General features: G+C 42.2%; 1 protein-coding gene across 2 annotated transcripts in view; it reads right to left on the minus strand.

The window, feature by feature from the left end:
• The window catches only part of OSBPL6 (oxysterol binding protein like 6), a 1,023,860-nt gene that overhangs the window by 334,035 nt on the left and 669,990 nt on the right, over nt 1–19,835 (minus strand). For both annotated transcript variants that reach the window (XM_044075314.1, XM_044075313.1), the window contains one exon: nt 2,262–2,399. In XM_044075314.1, coding sequence (XP_043931249.1) covers nt 2,262–2,399 — 138 coding nt within the window. The remainder of the gene's footprint in view (nt 1–2,261; nt 2,400–19,835) is intronic.

Consider the following 19,835-nt stretch of genomic DNA (forward strand, 5'->3'; position numbering starts at 1 on the left):
AAAATTTATGTGAATCAGGAACCCTGAAGTATCTGTCTGGCTTAACAGGAGCTGGTGGTAAAGAGTCAGGAGACAGACCGGACTCTGAAAATACATCATCTATAATGTCTAAAACAGGAGGAATAGCAAGGGGCCTATGCTGAGGTAATAAAAGGAAGTCTCTGAGCCTTTTCTTGGATTCTGAGTAATCTTGGCTCTCCCAGTGGAAATGCTCCCTCATAGTATGCAGGGTCTCCCCAAAAGAATAATCCTCAGGAGGAGAGGCTGAAGGGATAGATTCTTCAGCATCAGAATCCTCATAGGGAGGAAGAGAATATTCCTGTTCAGAAGAGGAATCAGAGGAAATGGAAACCTGATCTGAAGATTCATATTCTATCTCTTGCCTAGGCCTCTTATCAGGAGGGGGATGGGAACACCTGATCAAAGTAATTAGGTCTTTGGCCATTTTAAGCAAATGTTTTTTAGGCATGGAGGCCTGTCCAGGAGAATGCTGTACTTGTTTCTTTGTCTTTAGAGCTGCTTTAGTCTTTGCCTTTGAAGCTGAAGTTGGTTTTACATATAACTGTGTAGGCCTGAAAACACCCTCAGAAGTTGATGCCTGCTCAGCGGCTCCGGACCCATCTGAGGGAATAGTTTCCGAGTGTCCAATACCTTGAGTTTCCAGTGGCCTAGTCTGCTCCACGTGGGAGTTGGAAGTGACCTGTGGCTCTGAGGTAGCGGGCATCAGGGGCTGTGAAAGCGCCCCACTGAGAACTGGCAAACTGGTGACAGGCCTAGCAGAAGCCTCGTCATTGGTTTTGGACCTCGGATTCCTGTCCTTTTCTTTTTCTTTGCGCTTTTTATAAACTCCGGTAGTCGGTTGTGCCAACGGCATTATATAATTGAATCTTCTGCCAAAGTAATGAAATGCAAAATCGTACCAATGCTTAATAGTGCGTTGGTTAAATTTAGCACAAAACCGTCAACTAGCAATGTCGTGGTCAGGGCCTAGGCAAGGAATACAGTAAGAAAGAAAATCCTTATGAGGTATTTGATTCCCACAATAAATACAATTATTAACTTTTTCTGACATCGGTCTGGAGCAAGAAAAAAGTTTCCCCAATGGGGTACTTAGCTTTAATGAAGACTTCGGATCTGAAATTCGAATTTGAAAATCTCAGGAGTCGGCCGACTGGCACTTGCAAACTGCTTTTGCTTCGGGCACCACGCGGCAAGAAAGACTGAAGAAAATGGCGTCGGCTGCATCTTTTATACTCCTGGCACACTGACGTCAGGGAGGAGGTGACAGCAACTGATGCTGGACCTATGTATTTCTGAGAAACTCTGAGTTCTGTTTCTCTTTCAGCTTTTTCAGCATGAGTTTTTAACAAGTAAATGTTGAGGTTTTTACACCCTATGCTACCCAGCAATTTTGATGGAAGAAGATATTGCAGCATTGTGAATTCCATGCCTTAAAATATTCAAAGATCTTATTTTCCTGACTGTAGCTAGTGGTATTTCCATAATATGTATGTCAGTGCTAGTTTTTCATACCTCTATTTTGTCTGCAGTGGTGTTTCTTAGCGCTCATTACAATCCATTCTCCTTTGCTAAGTACTAGAGGTAATGCAGTTTGCAAAAATGTCTGTACATGGAGCAGTTAAAAGTTGAAATTCTGCTTTTTGTGCACACATGGTTACAAAGTGTGGCACTAACAGAAAAAAGTAATCATTCCACCAACCATACTAACAAGATACACTGATAGCATTATACAAATGAATCTACTTAAACTGATGACATTAGATGAGCACTATCTGTGATCTATGCAACACTGCATTTGATAAGCAAGCAATCGAAATAAGACTAAGAAAAGGGGCAAAATACTGGGACATAAAGTTTTTGCACATACTGTAGCATTAACCAGAAGTATAGCACAGGGTTTCAACATACTGGCTTCTTTCCATGATATAACACTATTCAGTGATACCAGTGCACTAATAATGAATATAAAACAGGATATACATTTGATTTATATTGTATATTATTTTATTTGAAGCCCCATTACAACTCAGCTTTTACTGCTGCCAAATGCTTGTTGCTATACAGTTTCTTTCCTCACTTAAGCCTGACTACATTACCATCTACATACAAATGTGCTTATGCTAGCATGTCAAATGATTCTTTCTGACTTGTACATGAAATACCAGCCATTTCAAGAATAACCCTTACAGGAGTATGAGAATGCCATTTAACTTCTGGCAATTATCTTTTTTCACTCCTACCTCATTTTCTGAAGAACTTGCTGATAGAAGAACCTCTTGTGCATCAAAGAACTCTGAGACCGATTCCGACATGGATAGCCTGCTTTCATGAGAGACATTCTGTGAAAGTGGAATGCCAACACGGATCTGCTCGATGGGCTACAAACAACAGGAATCAAATAGGTTACTAGATGATAGCACTCATAACAAGAAAACCCACAACCATACATGGTGAAGCACTTCTGATACGTATTAACTAAAATGAAAATCAAATGCTTAATATATGCTTTGTACTCTTTAACATTTGAGCCATTCCAAGAGTGAAAATTGTATTCTGAACTATCATGTGAGGCATGCTCTCTGATTAAACACACTTTCCCACATGATAGCCCATGGACTGCACATATGCATATTTCTTCAACTCTCTAACTGTATAGCCCCACTCCAGATTAAGGCATGTTACAATCATTAGGCTTCAGTGCATTACATGTATGCTCTCGCGCGCGCGCGCACACACACACACACACACACACACACACACACACACACATGCACGCACACACACGCACACACACACACATACACACACGCACACACATGCATTAGTGTCATCCAATTTGCATTTATTTTTAAATATATTTTCAATTAAGATTCATAAGTAAAGTGAAGAAAGCATGTTCTTTGAGATAACATTTCTAGCTTCAAAAATATGTAAAATGGCTTAAGCCTTCATTTAATTTGCAAATAATTTAGACATCTACATACTTGGACTTTTGCTGCATACATGGACATTTAGCTCATCATTTAAGGATCTATTAATAAACTTACTTAGTCTGAATGATTCATGAAATGTTTCATTTTGATTATGTGTCCTTTGGCACCAGTTGTGTTAGTTATCTACTGTGCAGTGCATTCTAAATTGTTAATGGACATCGCAGACGTAGTTTTCAAATAACACAAGTTACTGAAAGAAAGGTATGTACATTACTAGACAATGCTGAAAGCTCGTACATGTGAGTTTAGGCAATAAGAAAGACACTAAGTATGATAAGAAAAGCAACGTTTAAAAATAGTTTTGCCCATACTCTTCCTCATACCTGCAATCTCTTCCCCATCGATTCTCCGAGAGCCAGAGAAGGGGATGCTTTATAGGGTATGGGAAGAGATCTTTTTTTTGCAAGAGAATGAAAACTTGGAAAGGGAGATTTACTCCACTCCTAATAGGGCAAGCATGCACTGACATTTTATGTATTTCCCAGCACCATCCCATATATGGGAACAGTGAAAATATGCTCAAATCTTACATCCCCTCCATCTGGAAAATTTCGCACATTATTCCTCTTCATAAAGGGGGACATTCCACTGAACTCTCAAACTACAGACTTATTGCTATCCTATCTCCCCTTGCTAAAATAATGGAAAAATGCATCCATAAGCAATTTCTAGCCTACCTGAATCAGAAAAATCTCCTAGCCACCTCCCAGCACGGATTTAGACTTTCCCATAGTATTACTTCAGCCCTTCTCTCCTTTTCTCACACAATAAATCAAAACCGTAATGACAACAAGCTCTCCTCAGCTCTCTTTCTAGACTTATCCAAGGCATTTGACATAGTAAATCACCAACTACTATTAGACACACTAAAATCACTCTCTATAGACAACCTAGCAATTAGCTGGTTTCATTCTTACCTGAGTGCCAGACAAGCTGTACTATGGAAAGATAACCTATCCCCACCATTACCAGTCACAGTAGAGTCCAAGGGAAAAAAAAATCGCTGTTCCAAAAACAAAATTGAAAGAATACATAAAGTGGGGGGATTCTCCCCCCACACCCCCCTACTAAAATATACCAACTCTAAGATCGCACTACAGTGCCAAAAACAGCAAAGTAAAGGAAGCGGCCAAGCAAATTCTTTCCCTGGGAACGAATTCGCTTAAAAGCCACTTCACTATTTTGCCTTTTCATTGTTTTAAGTTCGACCAAGATGCATTCAATAGTATGCATCTTTGGTCATCTAATAGGAACCCCATCAGATGTGGTATGTTGCTTAATAAGTCGTCAACTACTATGTTAAATGGCTTCACTGTTAGACCATTCACTACATAAAATAAACATATTTTACATGACTGTAAGTGTGGGATGTAACTGTCAGCCTTTATGCTTTAAAATTCATAGCAATGTCTTTCTAAAACTATAGAAGATCAATAAAGAATGCATACCTATTTTGTGCATTAATAAGTCTAAAAATAATAGACTTCAAAATCTGGTTTATTTATTTGTTACCTATGTAAGTAAACTTGTCCATTGCAGTCCCTTTTCAGCAATAACCCAGCAATAACCCAAAGATAAATGTATAGCAGGGCCAATTGAACCAGCATGCTTTTTGGTGGTGTGAAGAAACTGAAAAACCTTAAACAGATACACATGGATGGGGCATGCAGATAATAAACTGCAGCCAGGCTTAAACCATGAAACTGTGAGAGAGGAACCTTAACATATGTCACCATCTCCCTCCATGAAGTTAGTATAAATTAATCTCTGCAAGAACCTTGCTCAGTGGTTTAGTAAGCTGTGTGTCCATGAAGAGTTTTGCTTTATAAAGAACATCAGTAAATATGACAGGAGCAAGCATAAGTCCATTTAAATCATAGCAGTGTATGGTGTGGAGTGGGCAGTCAACTCAAAATCAAGTGGAGTAAATGTTAATGGGGCAAAAAAAAATAATCATGTCATTTTTGTATTGTTCTACACTGCATTGTGCTGTAGGGACTATTAGATTTACAGAGATTGCTGTCTGGGGTCATGTTACATGTATCAATTTTAAAACAATATCCCATGTTTAATCTTACTCTTATCTTTAATATCCCTACACAAAAAAACAAACAAAAAAAGTGGATGAATTCAGTGTAACTTTAAAACCAAAGCCAGGAAAAATGCTGACCCAAGAACAGTTTTTTTTGCAATTGGCAGGCGAACCAGGGGGCACTAGGGAAAACTTGTTTGTGTTTGTAATCCACCTTGTCCCTTATTTATTTGTTCACTTTCCTTTGACAAATGTTTATGCAATGTTTATCCATGTTTTCAAACAACTTTTGATAAAAATCTTCATAAGTGAAAAACAAAAGATCTTGCGTAATCTCATTCTACAATTTTTTAATGACATTTTCCATTTGAGCCAACTTTCTAGTCTCTAATCAAAATGTGCCTAATGTTAATTTCAGTCTGATCAAATAGCTCGAGTGGCTTATTGTGAAGACACAAAAATTCTCAAGCCCTTTGGTATATGTTGGTACTGAATACAGTTATTAAAAATATGTTGGGGGAATTTAATAAAGCCTACACATTTTTTTTTCCAAGTAGGCATTGCTCCGCAATGCTAACATGGCTGTGAACAGATTTAGATTCAGTAAGTGCTGCTGAGCAGCATGCACAAGCGCACCAACACAGAAACTACTGTGGCATGCAAAGCACCTCATTAGCAGGTGAATCTCATGCAAATGAGGCAGGTAGAGCGATCCAGCAAGAAGATAGGCAGCCCAACAGACCCCGTGTCAGTGTCTGTAGTGTACATGGAAAGATTCCGTGTACAGGACTGTGGACATACAAAAGAGGGTGTAAAAATGTAGGTAGATAGAAATGGCATAGCACACACAGATATGAGCAAAACTATACTCTCTGTGTTCTAAAAGTTACAGTAAATATATTAAAATATTTTTTTTATAATAATCTTGGCATGTCTGTGTGGTGCGCCTCAGTGTGCAAACATGCCTTATTAAAAAAAAAAAAAAAAAGTGGAAAAATCAAATATTATATCATGTGACAGAAATGTATTACAGGACCCTGCTTGCAGTACCTACAATGGTGCATTGGAGCCAGTTGCTAACATGGAAGGGCTTAGAAACATGTAGTATCCAGGTTGTGAGCACGGATCCCTATGCAAATGAAGTGGAGTTACTAAATAGCATAATGAGGTAACCGTGTCTGCATATCCCCTCCGCGTAGGCAGAGAAATGTGTTGGTGTCTGCACAGGAGGTAGCTCACATCAAGAGAGGGTGTGTCTAATAACTAGTTCTAATCTGCTAATCTGATTGGAGTTTAGCTGCACCTGTTTGCGAGTAGCGCTACCATGCTGAGCATGGAAGCTTGGGAATGTATGCGCACTGACGTCTAAGCTTTGTTTATCTATGGGGCATGTGTTTCTGTGCATTTGAGCGGTGCGCCCCTGTGCTGAGCATGGAAGTTTTGGGGGTGTGTGCACTGAGTGCTAAGCAGTGTTTATGGGGCACATGTTTACATGGTGCACAGCAGTGTTCAGAGTATCTAAAAGGCCAATGATGTATTAATTAGTGTTGATCCTTGCTTAACTTTAACAACGGCCATTAAATGATGTCAGTGATATATTAAGCAGGAGCACTGCATCCTAGATAGCCAATCACACAGGTAGCATCTAGAGTAGAGCACTATAAAGTATGCATACACCCTACAATCTGATTTTTACCCCATATTCTGCACCACTGGAGTACAGACTTGGGAATCTTAACTGACAGAATGCTAGGGGGTGCCGCAAGTCTGCTACATTTGTATGCGTTAGATGCTGAAGTCATTGCTGCTGCTGCTGCTGATGAAAATAGGCCTAGGCAGAGAAGGAGAAGAGTGTTCAGGCTCAGGGTAGCCTTCCAGGAGCTCCATGAGCTGGAGATTGTAGAGAGCTACAGGGTGGACAGGGACATAATACAAGAACTCATGAGCTCTGCTGCCCTTAACTCAGGCCCAGAGCCAACAGAGGGGAACCCATCCCAGTGGAAACAAAGGTGTGTGTAGCCCTTAGGATAACAGCCATGGGTACCTTCCAAAGACCAACTTGGGGCACGATGGGGGTCTCACAGGCATTAGCATCCAGGGTACTCCACCAGTTCCTGGATGCCATGCTGCAACAGGTCAGTGAGCAAATATGTCTTCCCCTCAACCATGAGGCGAGGGCCAGGAATATGCAACCCTTCTGCCATGTAGTGCACTACCCTGAGGTACTGGGTGCCATAGATTGCACTCATGTACACATCAGGGCACCACCCAGTGAGAAGGGTAGGATCTACATCAGCCGCAAAGGGTACCACTCCATCAACTGTTAGGTCATGTGCAATGCCCGGGCATTATCATGAATGTGTGTGCTGGAAGCCCTGGCAGCTATCACGACTCCCATATCTGGCACTCATCATAGCTGTACCAGATGTTTGCTAGGGTGGACATCCCACATGGCCATTTAGTAAGGGATGCTGGCTGCGCACTGGAAAGTGGATGATGACACCCATCAGAAATGCACACAAACCTACTAAAGAATGCCATAATGAGGCACACGCACAAATTAGGAACATCATAGAGCATGAGTTTGGGCTGCTGAAGTTATGATTCTGGTGCACTGATATATCTGGTGGAGCCCTCCAGTACTCTCCAGCCACATATTCACATATGTTCACAGTATGTGCCATGCTACACAATATGATCCTGCAAAAGCAGCTGCAGCAGAATCAGCATAGGGAAAGGATACATACCTCCCAGCCGTACTGAATTACTTGGTAAAAAACGAGTCTTGGGGTCCAAATAATGGGGTGCCACGATTCCCTGAGTGGCACCACTTTATTTCTGATTTTTTCCAGCTTTGTTTTTAAATTTTTTTTACGTATGTGCTTTTGAGATGACATAATCATGTGCATGATGATGTCAGCTCCGTCAGCCTGTCAGAATTGAGCTTCAAGGGACATTTTTGGCTGTTTGAATGCACATGAGGTTTATTTCTGGGATTGGCAAGGAAAGTTTATTTTCCTGCTAGCATGAGAATGCGGATGAATGGAGTTGCTGCTTGGGAAACAAACATCTGCTGCAGAGCTCAGGTACTGTTTTCACTTGAACAGAGAGAGTGCAGTTATTTTACTTCAGCCAGTGTATGTGTGGTGTGTGAAAATGCCCCATCTCAATACATCTGGTGGCTAGAGGTACTCAGGCTCAAACCCTGTACCTTGGGTACAGGTAAAAAGTGCCTAAAGCTAGCCACCACCACTTGTGAGTTTATGCCTCATATTTTTGTTCTGTTCCTCATTAAATCTGTGGTTTTCTGGATTTTGGCATTTGAATTTCAGACTTCATATTCTTCAGAAAATAAATGGTAACACAAACCCTTTTATTCTAGCAATTTTCTAAATTCATAAGATCAGTATTTGAAATGTGTCCATATTTTGGGCTGTATTCCCCCATTATTGGCTTTGTCCATGTTTTTTGTGCTAAGAAGTTGACTTGAGAGCTATGGTGAGAAGTGAGAATGGAATTCTGTATTCCCCAATTATTGGCTTTGTCCTGTTTTTTTTTTTTTTTTTTTTTGTGCTAAGAGGTTGACAGCTATGGTGAGAAGTGAGAACCGAATTCACTAAATGATAGCCATTTAAGTTTCAGTCTTCCTGTCTTTCAGGAAACTGCTGATTTGGCTTAGTGGTATGTTGCTCTGACTGTAGTGCACAGGGTCCTGGGTTCAAGACTTGGCAATGAAATGCATAGTGGCAACACAACATTTTATTCAAGCAACTTTCCAACGTTATACAAGCAATGTTTAAAATGTGTCCCTGGTTTTTGGCCTTTTGCCCCTCCCCCCCAAATGAAAATAAGTGCAAGAAGCTGTGCAAGATGCCTATGGCTTACACTACTGTCATTTTATATTTAGATGTATGTTCTGAATAGGGCAGTTTTGTCATTATTGGTTCATGCATTTTCTTTCATTGCCTACTGGAAAAATGTTTAAACAATAAATTTAAAATTCTATATAAATCCCACACTGAAGGATGCTGCTTCCTTGTACAAATTCAAACAATGTCCACCAAGAAATATACCAAAGTAGCTCAGGGTAGATGTATCAAAGTCATTGCAATATCAACTCACTGCACAAAGTAATCCAGCAAAAACATTTAATATCAGTCCAACAAGATGTATAACAGTAAAAACAGGTAATATAATGAATAAGCCTCCTGCTGTATATGAGGCAGTTAATCCAACATGCCTTGTACATACCAAATGGTTGGTGGTACATATCTTAGGCATTGAAACTTGTAGTTGTAGATATTTGTGAAGATAGGTGTACTGGGTTTTATATGTTGTTTTATCAGGTACACTGTCATATTGCATACCTAAAAGGTACATTGTTCTGGCCAAGTGTCATGGGATTTACCTGGTATGCTTGTTATAAAGGCCTTGAGTCGAATGTGCATGTTGTTGTGAGGAAGTCTGTTGTACATGAAAGCAGAGATGAGAAGATGTGAGAGTGGTAATGCAGTTGTGAATCCTCATTATTATGACTCTTTGTGATTTTCCATACATAATAGTGCAGGTAGTAATGTACTGCTTTTGTCTTGGTTTCCACAGGTGACTGGGGGGGCAGGTTGGGAGTCCCTCCCCACACAACCTGATGTCAGTGTCTCTTCAGACTTTGATGATGATGGTGGCTACAGTGAGGCACAAGTGGGTTGTCAGGGACTGAATCTGTCCCACAGGTTGACATCTCTCTTCTGCCCCATTGTCACTGCACAGAGTCAGTATGCCCAGACATACCCAGTCCCCACAGGCCTCAAATATGGGACGGTCAGAGTGTGGAGACATTGAACAGGCCAGTGTGGCAACTATGGCTTCAGTGAGTGTAGACACTGGCCATAGCCAGACAGCTGGCGACATCCCACACAGGCAGATTGACAGGGGTGCTCACAGGATGACTGTTGTTTATCCACCACCTGTTGCAGTTGTCACATCACGGGTCAGCCGGCACATGTTTTGGGTCATCATGAAGGCACAGGCACGTTCTGAATGGAACACCAGAAGTATGCTTGGGGTTATGGATGCAGTCTGACATCTGTGACTGCCTCCACCACATTGGGGTCACCTTGGATTGGTTCACTGATGCAGTGGACAGACAGTGGGCTGAGACAGTGTCTGTCATGGATGGTACATTGTGCTAGAGCATGTGGTTGGAGTTGGGTGGTGGACCTGTGGACATAGATCAGCAACACCGATCTGCTGATAGTCCACATGGTTGTGCATAGTTATGCTCCTGTAGTGGCAGTATATCCAGTGCTACAGAAGAGAGTGTGCTATCCACACCACAGTGTGGCAGGCTATGAGCACTTGGTCCTGGGAGGTCCCGTGGTAGACACGGTCCCAGCAAACAGCAGTCAATCTCAAGTACTAGCATTGTGTCTGACCTTGGTCATGGTGGTGCCAGTGCAGCTCCTGGCAGAGCCAGTTCCCGTGTTCAGGGCCAGATATGGTGAACTGTCAACTCTACCACTTACGGTCCACAGCTGTCCAACATACACACATGTAGGGCTAGCACTGAGCTTGACTGTGTACATGCACACATTCACACACCACTGTCACATGCAGGTCACCTACTGACACACACACAGCACCTCTCCATGCTCCATCTAACCCATTCCCCTTCCTGACTCACACACATGCTGTCAGTCATGTGGGCCAGCCTAGGCCTCCAGCATGCCCACACATCACCCTGTGCAAGTGATGATACCTGTGCCACATCCCTGTTGTCCTTCCCATCAATGCAGGGGAATGAAGCTATGTGTCTGATGCACATGGTGTCTATATTACTTGACATGTATTTGTGTAATACAGTATTGTTTTGCCATGCCACTTGTAGTGGTCACCAACATACACTGTATGCTGGCATGTGTCATGAGTATTCAGCATACATTTTTGGACCTTATGTTGTATGATGTTGCACTGACAGTATTGTTACACAATGACAGGTATGTCAGATGGCGCAGTGATGTAGCGGTAGCATTGTTGCCTCACAGCAAGAGGTTCTCTGGTTCGATTCTCGGCTGGAGTGCCTTTTGTGCAGAGTCTGCATGTCCTCCTTGCATTCATGTGGGTTTCCTCCAGGTGCTCTGGTTTTCTCCCACATTACAAAGACATGCATTTGCAAACATTTCTCCCCGGGCCTCCACTAAAAATTGGCTTTGTTCCAGGTTGGACTTTCCTGGCTAACAAATCTTAAATAAATAAAAATAAAATTAATAAATGTCACAGACCTGTATGTGTTTCTGTTCAAGGAGCCTGAGAGAATAAAGTATGAACACATGGCAGCAGTGAAGTGGCACAGCACGGCGTGGTAACAGAGTAGAAATATGAGTTCAGCAAGTATACGTGCACGGCTCCATAGGCTCACATCTGTATGACTGTCTACCAAGGACAATGGCAGCAGTCAGCGTACTCATACAGTCATAATTTGTGATAAGGAGTGCTACAAGGTAAGGTGCGACCTTGCTGGAGTGTATTTGCTGTCTGTCTGAAGGGAGCATAGTAGATGGATGATTCACTGTAAGGACATTAACCTACTATATAATGTTACTACTAGATGCTTGTGGGAAACATTTGTCTAGCAGACATAAACACACCCTTGAAACAGATCCTGCCTAATCGTATACAGAGCACTTCAGTGCACCTCAGCACATGCTATCTGTTTGATTGGCTGGGCAGCTGTCATTTCAACACAGTCATCTGCCTGAGTTCCTCTTGGACTGAGGCAGTGCATTCTGGTCTTGTACAGAGGGGTATACAGATGTCTCTGATTGCGAAGGGTGTATGGCCATTATGCTAGTTAAGTTTACATGACCTATGGCTCCATAACATGATGTATACTGCTGTAACAGCCTCACACACAAACATGACCACATTCAGGCTGGCACCACTTCCAATCATTGCACACAGGACCCACCAAGGCACATACATAATGCAAGCTGGTTGTATGTAGATTAAATACCTACCTATGTACTGATACACACTACAGATCACAGTACTTGATGCACACAATAAAAGTCATGTCTGCTAGTACAACATATAATGCTTGTTGATATCAGCAAGCCTCATTCTGGTCTGTCATTTGGGGGGGGCCATATCACCCGCTGCAAATAAAATGATGTAAAACACGAACTATGTCTAAGTTACAAAGTTTATCATATATATACCATATGGATATACACATGCACCATGTCGGGCTGAGTGAGATTAGAACCCATACCTATCTAGGCTTATACACTATAGATCACAATACCTATCGCATGTGCCATGGCTTATGTCTGATATTACATTGGTAGTATTAAGCTGGGTGACATCAGCAGGCCTTGTAGAAGAGGGCAGCTTGGAAGCCAGCAACAAGTTACAATCCCAAAAAGAGAATAACCACTGCTGCCGAATAGCCCATGAGGGCATGCACATTGTTTTGCAGGGGTATATATATATATATATATATATATATATATATATATATATATATATATATATACATATATATATATATATATATATATATATATATATATACATATATATATATACACACACACACACACACACACACACACACACACACACACACACACACTCACACACACACACCAGAGATTAGAACCCCTACCTATCTATGGTTACACACTATAGATGATAGTATTTATCGCATGCACCACAGCTTATGTCTGATATTACACTGTCAGCTGGTAGTTTTAAGGTGGCTGACATCATCAGGCCTTGTAGAACAGGGTAATTTGTAAGCCAACAGCAAGTTACAGGGCCAAAAAGTGCATAACCATAACTGCTGGATAGCCCATGAGGGCATCTGTATTGTTTTACAGGGACACACACACACACACACACACACACACACACACACACACACACACACACACACACACACACACACACACCAAGTGGACTACAGTGAGATTAGAACCCTTACTTATCTAGGGTTATACACTATATATGGCAGTACTTATTGCATGTTCCACAGGTTAAGTCTGTTGTATATGTGATTGCAAGCACAGTACTTGTGCATTACACAAACTAGACTTGTGGTGACCAACATCTGTGGCCTGTAGAGTAATATTGGTTTGTACTGTTATCTGCATCCAGTATCCTAGCTATGAGATAACTGTTGTTATCCTAGCTATGTGTGTACAGTTACCAGTATGCTCATATGTGGCTGCTTGCAGTTAGGCAAAACTGTGGGCAGGGACAATGTGCTCTGTCCATACTTGTATTGACACTATTATACCTTACACCACCTGTTCACCTGTGTCTGTTAACGTGATGGCATCCAGCATGCATAGGAGTCTGTAGGTAAGTGGATTATGTACTGTTGAGCCCTTAGTTTGGATCCTTTGAGCAACATTATGGCTGTGTGATAGTGCAGTTTACCCACCATTTTTAGGGTATGTTGGACAAGGCAAATTTCCACACACATATTTCTGTATATAACTGGGATGTATATATAAATGTAGCTATGTGTGTGTGTGTGTGTGTGTGATATGTATGTGTGTTATGTAGTTATATGAGGGGACTCTATGTATCATTTTAATACATATAGCTATATATATATATATATATATATATATATATATATATATATATATATATATCAGTCTATATCTATTTGACCATACATAGTGATAGATATATTATGCATGTGAGAGAGAGAGATACTGACAGACATTTATATATAACATGTCATTCTGATGAAGGGCCAACAGAATTGTGCTAATTTTTACTAAGTGTATGGGCATGACCAATGGGACTATCAGTACTTATAACGTGACTCCAGGCCACACGTACATGTATTTCAGTCCAGGATTTTGTATGTTACAGACATTAACATCCGCTCCTGTCTCTGCAGTACTGCACTTCATTCAAAATGTCCACAGCATTCCCCAGCTGTCTGCTGTACTAAACATGTGACTGACATTGGTAATGTTACACCACCAACAGACTCAAAGTCTGCATACCTCTCAAATGTCCTGATTTTCACAGACTGCCCAGAGTTTTGTTTCATATGTTTGGTCTGTTCCTCACACATTTGTAGTCTTCTGGTGCTTTACTGAATGTTGACATCAATACATTGCATTCACTACAGACAAACAGTTGTGTGTTAGACTTTATATCCATCAGAAAATATGTACTACTGCAACACCTTTAATTCAAGCAACTGTCTAGGTTTATATGACCAATATTTAAACTCTGTCCCTATGTTTGGGCCTTTGTTCCCCCAATCTTTCTGGCTTAGTCCAGATTTCTTGCACCAAGAGGTTGGGAGGTATGACATTCTATAAAAACACCAACATACAAAACACCTGACATGCAAAAGATGTGAATAACTTCAGATTAGAGCCATCAACACCATCAACCATGCTAGCTTCCCTAGTTCACTGAGCCACTCAGGTCACCAGACAGAGATGAGTCATCACACAGTCAACAGCATTAATATGTATACATCGTTATTGTGTATGAGGAGAGACATACAATGGTGTGAGCAATATCTGTGTTACAGCCCTGAGATTGCCTGATCCACTGATATACCATAGCTGATTTTCTGTTAAAGTGGTTATATGGGTTCACTGCTGTGTTGGGGGTGGGGGAACAACAGCACATGACCAGCTTGGGTAAACAGTAGTCAAAATATCATGTGTGTTTACTGTTTAACATCTCCCTTGCCTGAAGTTGTGAATATTCCAACTATGAGGCCTAGTGAAAATTAAGGAACACATACTATTGGACTAGGTATCAGTTTTCCCATGTGGATGTTAACTCTGACCAAATAGCCCACTATATTTCCTTGCATAACAGCAGCAGATCCATACATATGATGCACTATAGTAATCCTTACAATTACTGTGTAGGTTAGAGACTTACCTTGAGAATGCAGCATTTGACAGAACTGTAGTTCAGGACTGACTGTGTGATGCAAGCAGTACACAGCCAAAACATGGATATGTACAGGTTGTGTGGGTTGCCTGGCATCAGTTATTTTACTATATGTATGTGAGTAGAGGTAAGGTGTCAGTCCCTAGGGTCCTAGGCTGTCAGTGAATGTCCTATGTGTTGTCTCTTAGCCAATGCCAGGATGTACTGGGCATGCCTACATCTGCCTACAGGGACATCATCAGGGGGCTCCATCTCTGAGTCCTCCTATGAGTGTGGCTGTGGTGAACTATGCACTGGTAGGGGGATGTGTATCCCTTCATACTTCTCAACCTGGAAACATCAAAAATCTGGACAAGAGCCATGAAAAATAGGTGCAAATCTGTACACTGATTAATGTAAAATTTGCATACATAATTACACAACCCTGCCCACTCCAATGGAATTGTGGGATACCAACTTTCAAACACAAAATACATATTCAACTGGGACTCTGGTGCAGAAATGCATCCATACAAAGCCATGCACATATTGATGGATGTAGAAAATATGTGTCACAGCCTGTATGTGTGCACATATATCTTGCAAATACACCCACTGTAGCAGTGACTCAATAGCTCAGTCTGTTAAATGCCTTGCATACAGTACATTTTGCCACATACAGTCCTGGGTTCAAATCCAGTGTTATATTGCATTTCAATTACATTATTGTGAAAACAGCAATTAATGAATGACTCATGCACTCATTATCCACACAAGCATTGCAAATTAAATAACTGCTTTTCACTGCTGGAAGTCACAGGCCTGCAGGTACAGACACACATAACATATCCCTATAGTATTACTATATGTCGCCTAGTACTCTGTTATTGACACAGTGCCAAACATACGTACCTTAAACAAATGGCTGTAATTGGAGTGTAAAGGGTACTCTCACCCTTGCTCTGCCTCTGCAACAAGACTGACACAGCTGACACAGATACACATACAGCTTGTTGTCCTCCAAAGTGTTCACACTGTCTGCCTATGTCTATTACCTGCAACAGCAGCTGCAGCCTGTGGTATACACAGCTCTATGTAAAGTTTTCTGCTACAGACCTACCTTCTGCAATGATTAAGTCTCCTCACTCCAGTAATGTCCATCTCAACAACTAAGAAAGGGGCCCTGCTCAACATGAAGGCTTTATATATTGCACAATGGTTGCATGTCATTGGCTAATGATAGCGCAACTCAGCTGTTTTGGCTGCAATTAGCATATCAGTCACAAATTGGTTTAGAGGCAATTACCTGCAAATGAGATTAATGTTAAAATGCAAGCAGCTGGCTATGGGCAAAGATTCTGTATGATACATTCCTCACACAGAGCACACCTTTGTAAAACAGTACTAGTAGTACATTTCAACAGAGGAGTACTGCTGTCCACCAGGTGTGTAACAGTTTATTTTTGTATAACTGGATGCAGATGGGAGGCTGGAGATATGGGGAATAGGGAGTACAGCAGTAAACTGACTCTGAAGATGCCCTATGTGGGTGAAAGCACTTAGTCAGTTAAATATTATAGTCAAATAAAGTCTTAGTGGTTTTACCTTGGTAACACCAGTGTTTTTTATATTATTAGTACAGCAGTAAGCCTGTCTTAGACCTGTGGTAATGACATGTCATTGATACCCTGCTGTCTTACACATACAGGGGACATACAATATATCAGGGTTCTATTGTCTTCTGTCATTGTGGCACACTGGTGTTGGACTGTCCCAATATAGCGGTCTTAATAACGCACTGCTATTTGTCTGGCACTGGTCTTATGACATATTATTGGGTGGCTGGCCTTAAGGGGTATACCACAGTGGACTGGAGTGTTGGGTGTATGATCATACAGCAGAATCTCTCATGGCACACAGGGAGCTACCTCAGTAATGGTACCAGCTTGGTTGTATCCACACACGTCGTATGTTGTCACACTATGGGGTATGACATGTGTGAGCAAGAAGTGGATAATGATGGCCATTTTGTTCTTGTTGTATCAGTACATAGTGGACATCCATGTATTTGATCTTGTAATATGTTTACCTTTTTGTGTGTTTCAGGACTAATGTATAGGAGATGGGATGCCCCCTTCTCAGATGCGGAGAATAAACTAATACTTCAAGGACTACGGCAGCATCATCACATCCTCCTAACCAGGGAGAGCCATAACAGGGCACAGCAGGCTGCATTGTGGGCAACCTTGTCTGGGATGTGAATGAGACTGGCCACCAGGACAGGACATATGAGCAGGTTTGACATCGAGCTACAGAGATAGTGAATGCTGCAGGATGAAGGGCAGCTGATGTAGCTGGGAATCATGCTATCACCAGTGGAGGGCCAGCAACAGAACAACCACTCACGGCCACTGAGGATCTCCTGGTGAACCTAGGGACACACGACAGCTCCCAGGCATCTATCACATCATACATCATGGAAGTGGGTGCCACAGTGTCCACAGCAGAGGAGCATGCAGGTAAGCCTACTGTGATCACCATTGTAATACCGTAGCAGTCATTCCGTCAGGCTGTACATAGTTTTATGTGGGTGTCAGGTCTATGTGCTGTGGAGTGGTATAGCTCAGTTGTACACTCATCTTCAGAATGTCAGCAATACATCATGTAACACAGTAGCTATTATACAAGTGCAATACATGCAGGTATCACCTTGCTGTGCTGCAACATGTGGTGGTACTGAAATTACCTCACCCTCACCTTTTTACAGGTCTATCAGGAGTTGTCCAAAGCCAGGTCATGCTTCTGGTAAGCTTGATACTGTCTCGTTATGGAACATATATATGCTGTTAAGGATAAGGGTCAGGATAATTCCCTAAGGTAATGCTGTCCATAGCTAGAGTAGAATGTTTGTATGTTTCAGTCTGGAACAGTTACCTAAGTTTACTAGAATGGGTACTTACAGGAGTGTATGTGAACAAGCAGAAACACTTTTGCATTTATAGTTCAGAGCAAACAATCCTCCTGGTGTACCTGAGGCAATTAATCCAACATGCCTTGTACATACTGAAAAGTCGATGGTACATACTTTAGGCATTGAAACTTGTATTTGTATATATTTGTTAGGATAGGTGTACTGGGTTTTATGTGTTGTTTTATCAGGTATAGTGTCATACTGCATATCTAAAAGGTACATTGCACTGGCCAAGTATCATGTGATTTACCCGACGTGCTTATTATAAAGGCCTTGAGTCGAATGTGTATTTTGTTATGAGGAAGTCTGTTGTGCATGAAAGCAGAGATGAGAAGATGTGAGACTGGTAATGCAGTTGTGGATCCTCATTATTATGACTCTTTGTGGATTTTCCATACATAATAGTGCAGGCAGTAATGTACTGTTTTTGTCTTGGTTTCCACAGGTGATGGGGGGTTGGTGTCTCTCCCTCGCACAACCTGATGTCAGTGTCTCTTAGGATTCCGATGATGATGGTGGCCACAGTAAGGCACAAGTGGGGTTGTCGGGGGCTGAATCTGTTCCAGAGGTTGACATCCCTCTTCTGCCTCTATTGTCACCACACACAGTCAGTATGCTTACACATACCCAGTCCCCACAGGCCTCAAATATGGGACAGTCAGAGGGTGGAGACATTGAAGAGACCAGTGTGGCAACTATGGCTTTAGTGAGTGTAGACACTGGCCATAACCAGAGAGCTGGTGAGGTTCCCACATAGGAAGATTGACAGAGGTCCTCATAGGAGGACAGCTGTCTGTCCACCACCTTTTGCAGGTGTCACATCACGAGTCACTCGGCATATGTTTCGGGCCATTATGGAGGCACAAGCACATTCTGATTGGAACACCAGACTTATGTTTAGGGTTATGGATGCAGCACAATCTGACATCCGTGACTGCCTCCACTGCACTTGGGACACACTGGATTGGTTCACTGATGCAGTGGACAGACAGTTGGCTGAGACAGTGTCTGTCCTGGACCACACACACATTGCCTGTGCTGGCACGTGTGGTTGGAGATGGGTGTCGGAGCCATGGAAGTAGGTCACAACACCATCTGCTGATACTCCACATGGCCATGCACAGTTACATTCCTGTAGTGGCAGTACATCCAGCTCTACAGAGGGGAGTGTGCTGTCCAAACCACAATATGGCAGGCCATGGCCATGTGGTCCTGGGCAGTCCCATGGGGGGCACGGTCCCAGCAGACAGCATTCACAGTCTGGTACTAGCACTGCATCTGACCTTGGGCATGGTGGTGCCAGTGCAAATCCTGGCAGAGACAGTTCTGGAGACCGAGAACTGTCAAGTCTACCATGTACGGCCCACAGTTGTCCAACATACACATGTGTAGGGCTAGCACTGAGCTTTACTGTGTACACGCACACACTCACACACCACTGTCACATGCAGGTCACTTACAGACACACATGGCACCTCTCCATGGTCCATCTAACCGGGTCCCCTTTTGGGCCAGCCTAGGCTTCCAGCACCTCCACACATCACCCTCTGCAAGTGATGACACCTGTGCTACATCCCTGTCATCCTTCCCATCAATGCAGGGGAATGAAGCTATGTGTCTGATGCACAGGGTGACTATATTACTTGACATGTACTTGTGTAATGCAGTATTGTTGGTAGTCACCAACATACACTGTATGCTGGCATGTGTCATCAGTATGCAACATACCTTTGTGGACCTTATGTTGAATGATGTTCTACTGGCGGTATTGTTACACTATGTGTATATTTTTGTGCCAGGAGTCTGAGGGGATAACCAATGGTCAAGTGGTGACAGTGAAGTGGCACAGCATGGCATGGTGGCACCGCAGAAATATGACTTCAGCAAGGTACAGCAATAT

The sequence above is a fragment of the Protopterus annectens genome, chromosome 6.part0 (genome assembly GCF_019279795.1).
Source record: "Protopterus annectens isolate FY-2018-M chromosome 6.part0, PAN1.0, whole genome shotgun sequence".
In the NCBI taxonomy this organism is placed as follows: domain Eukaryota; kingdom Metazoa; phylum Chordata; order Ceratodontiformes; family Protopteridae; genus Protopterus; species Protopterus annectens.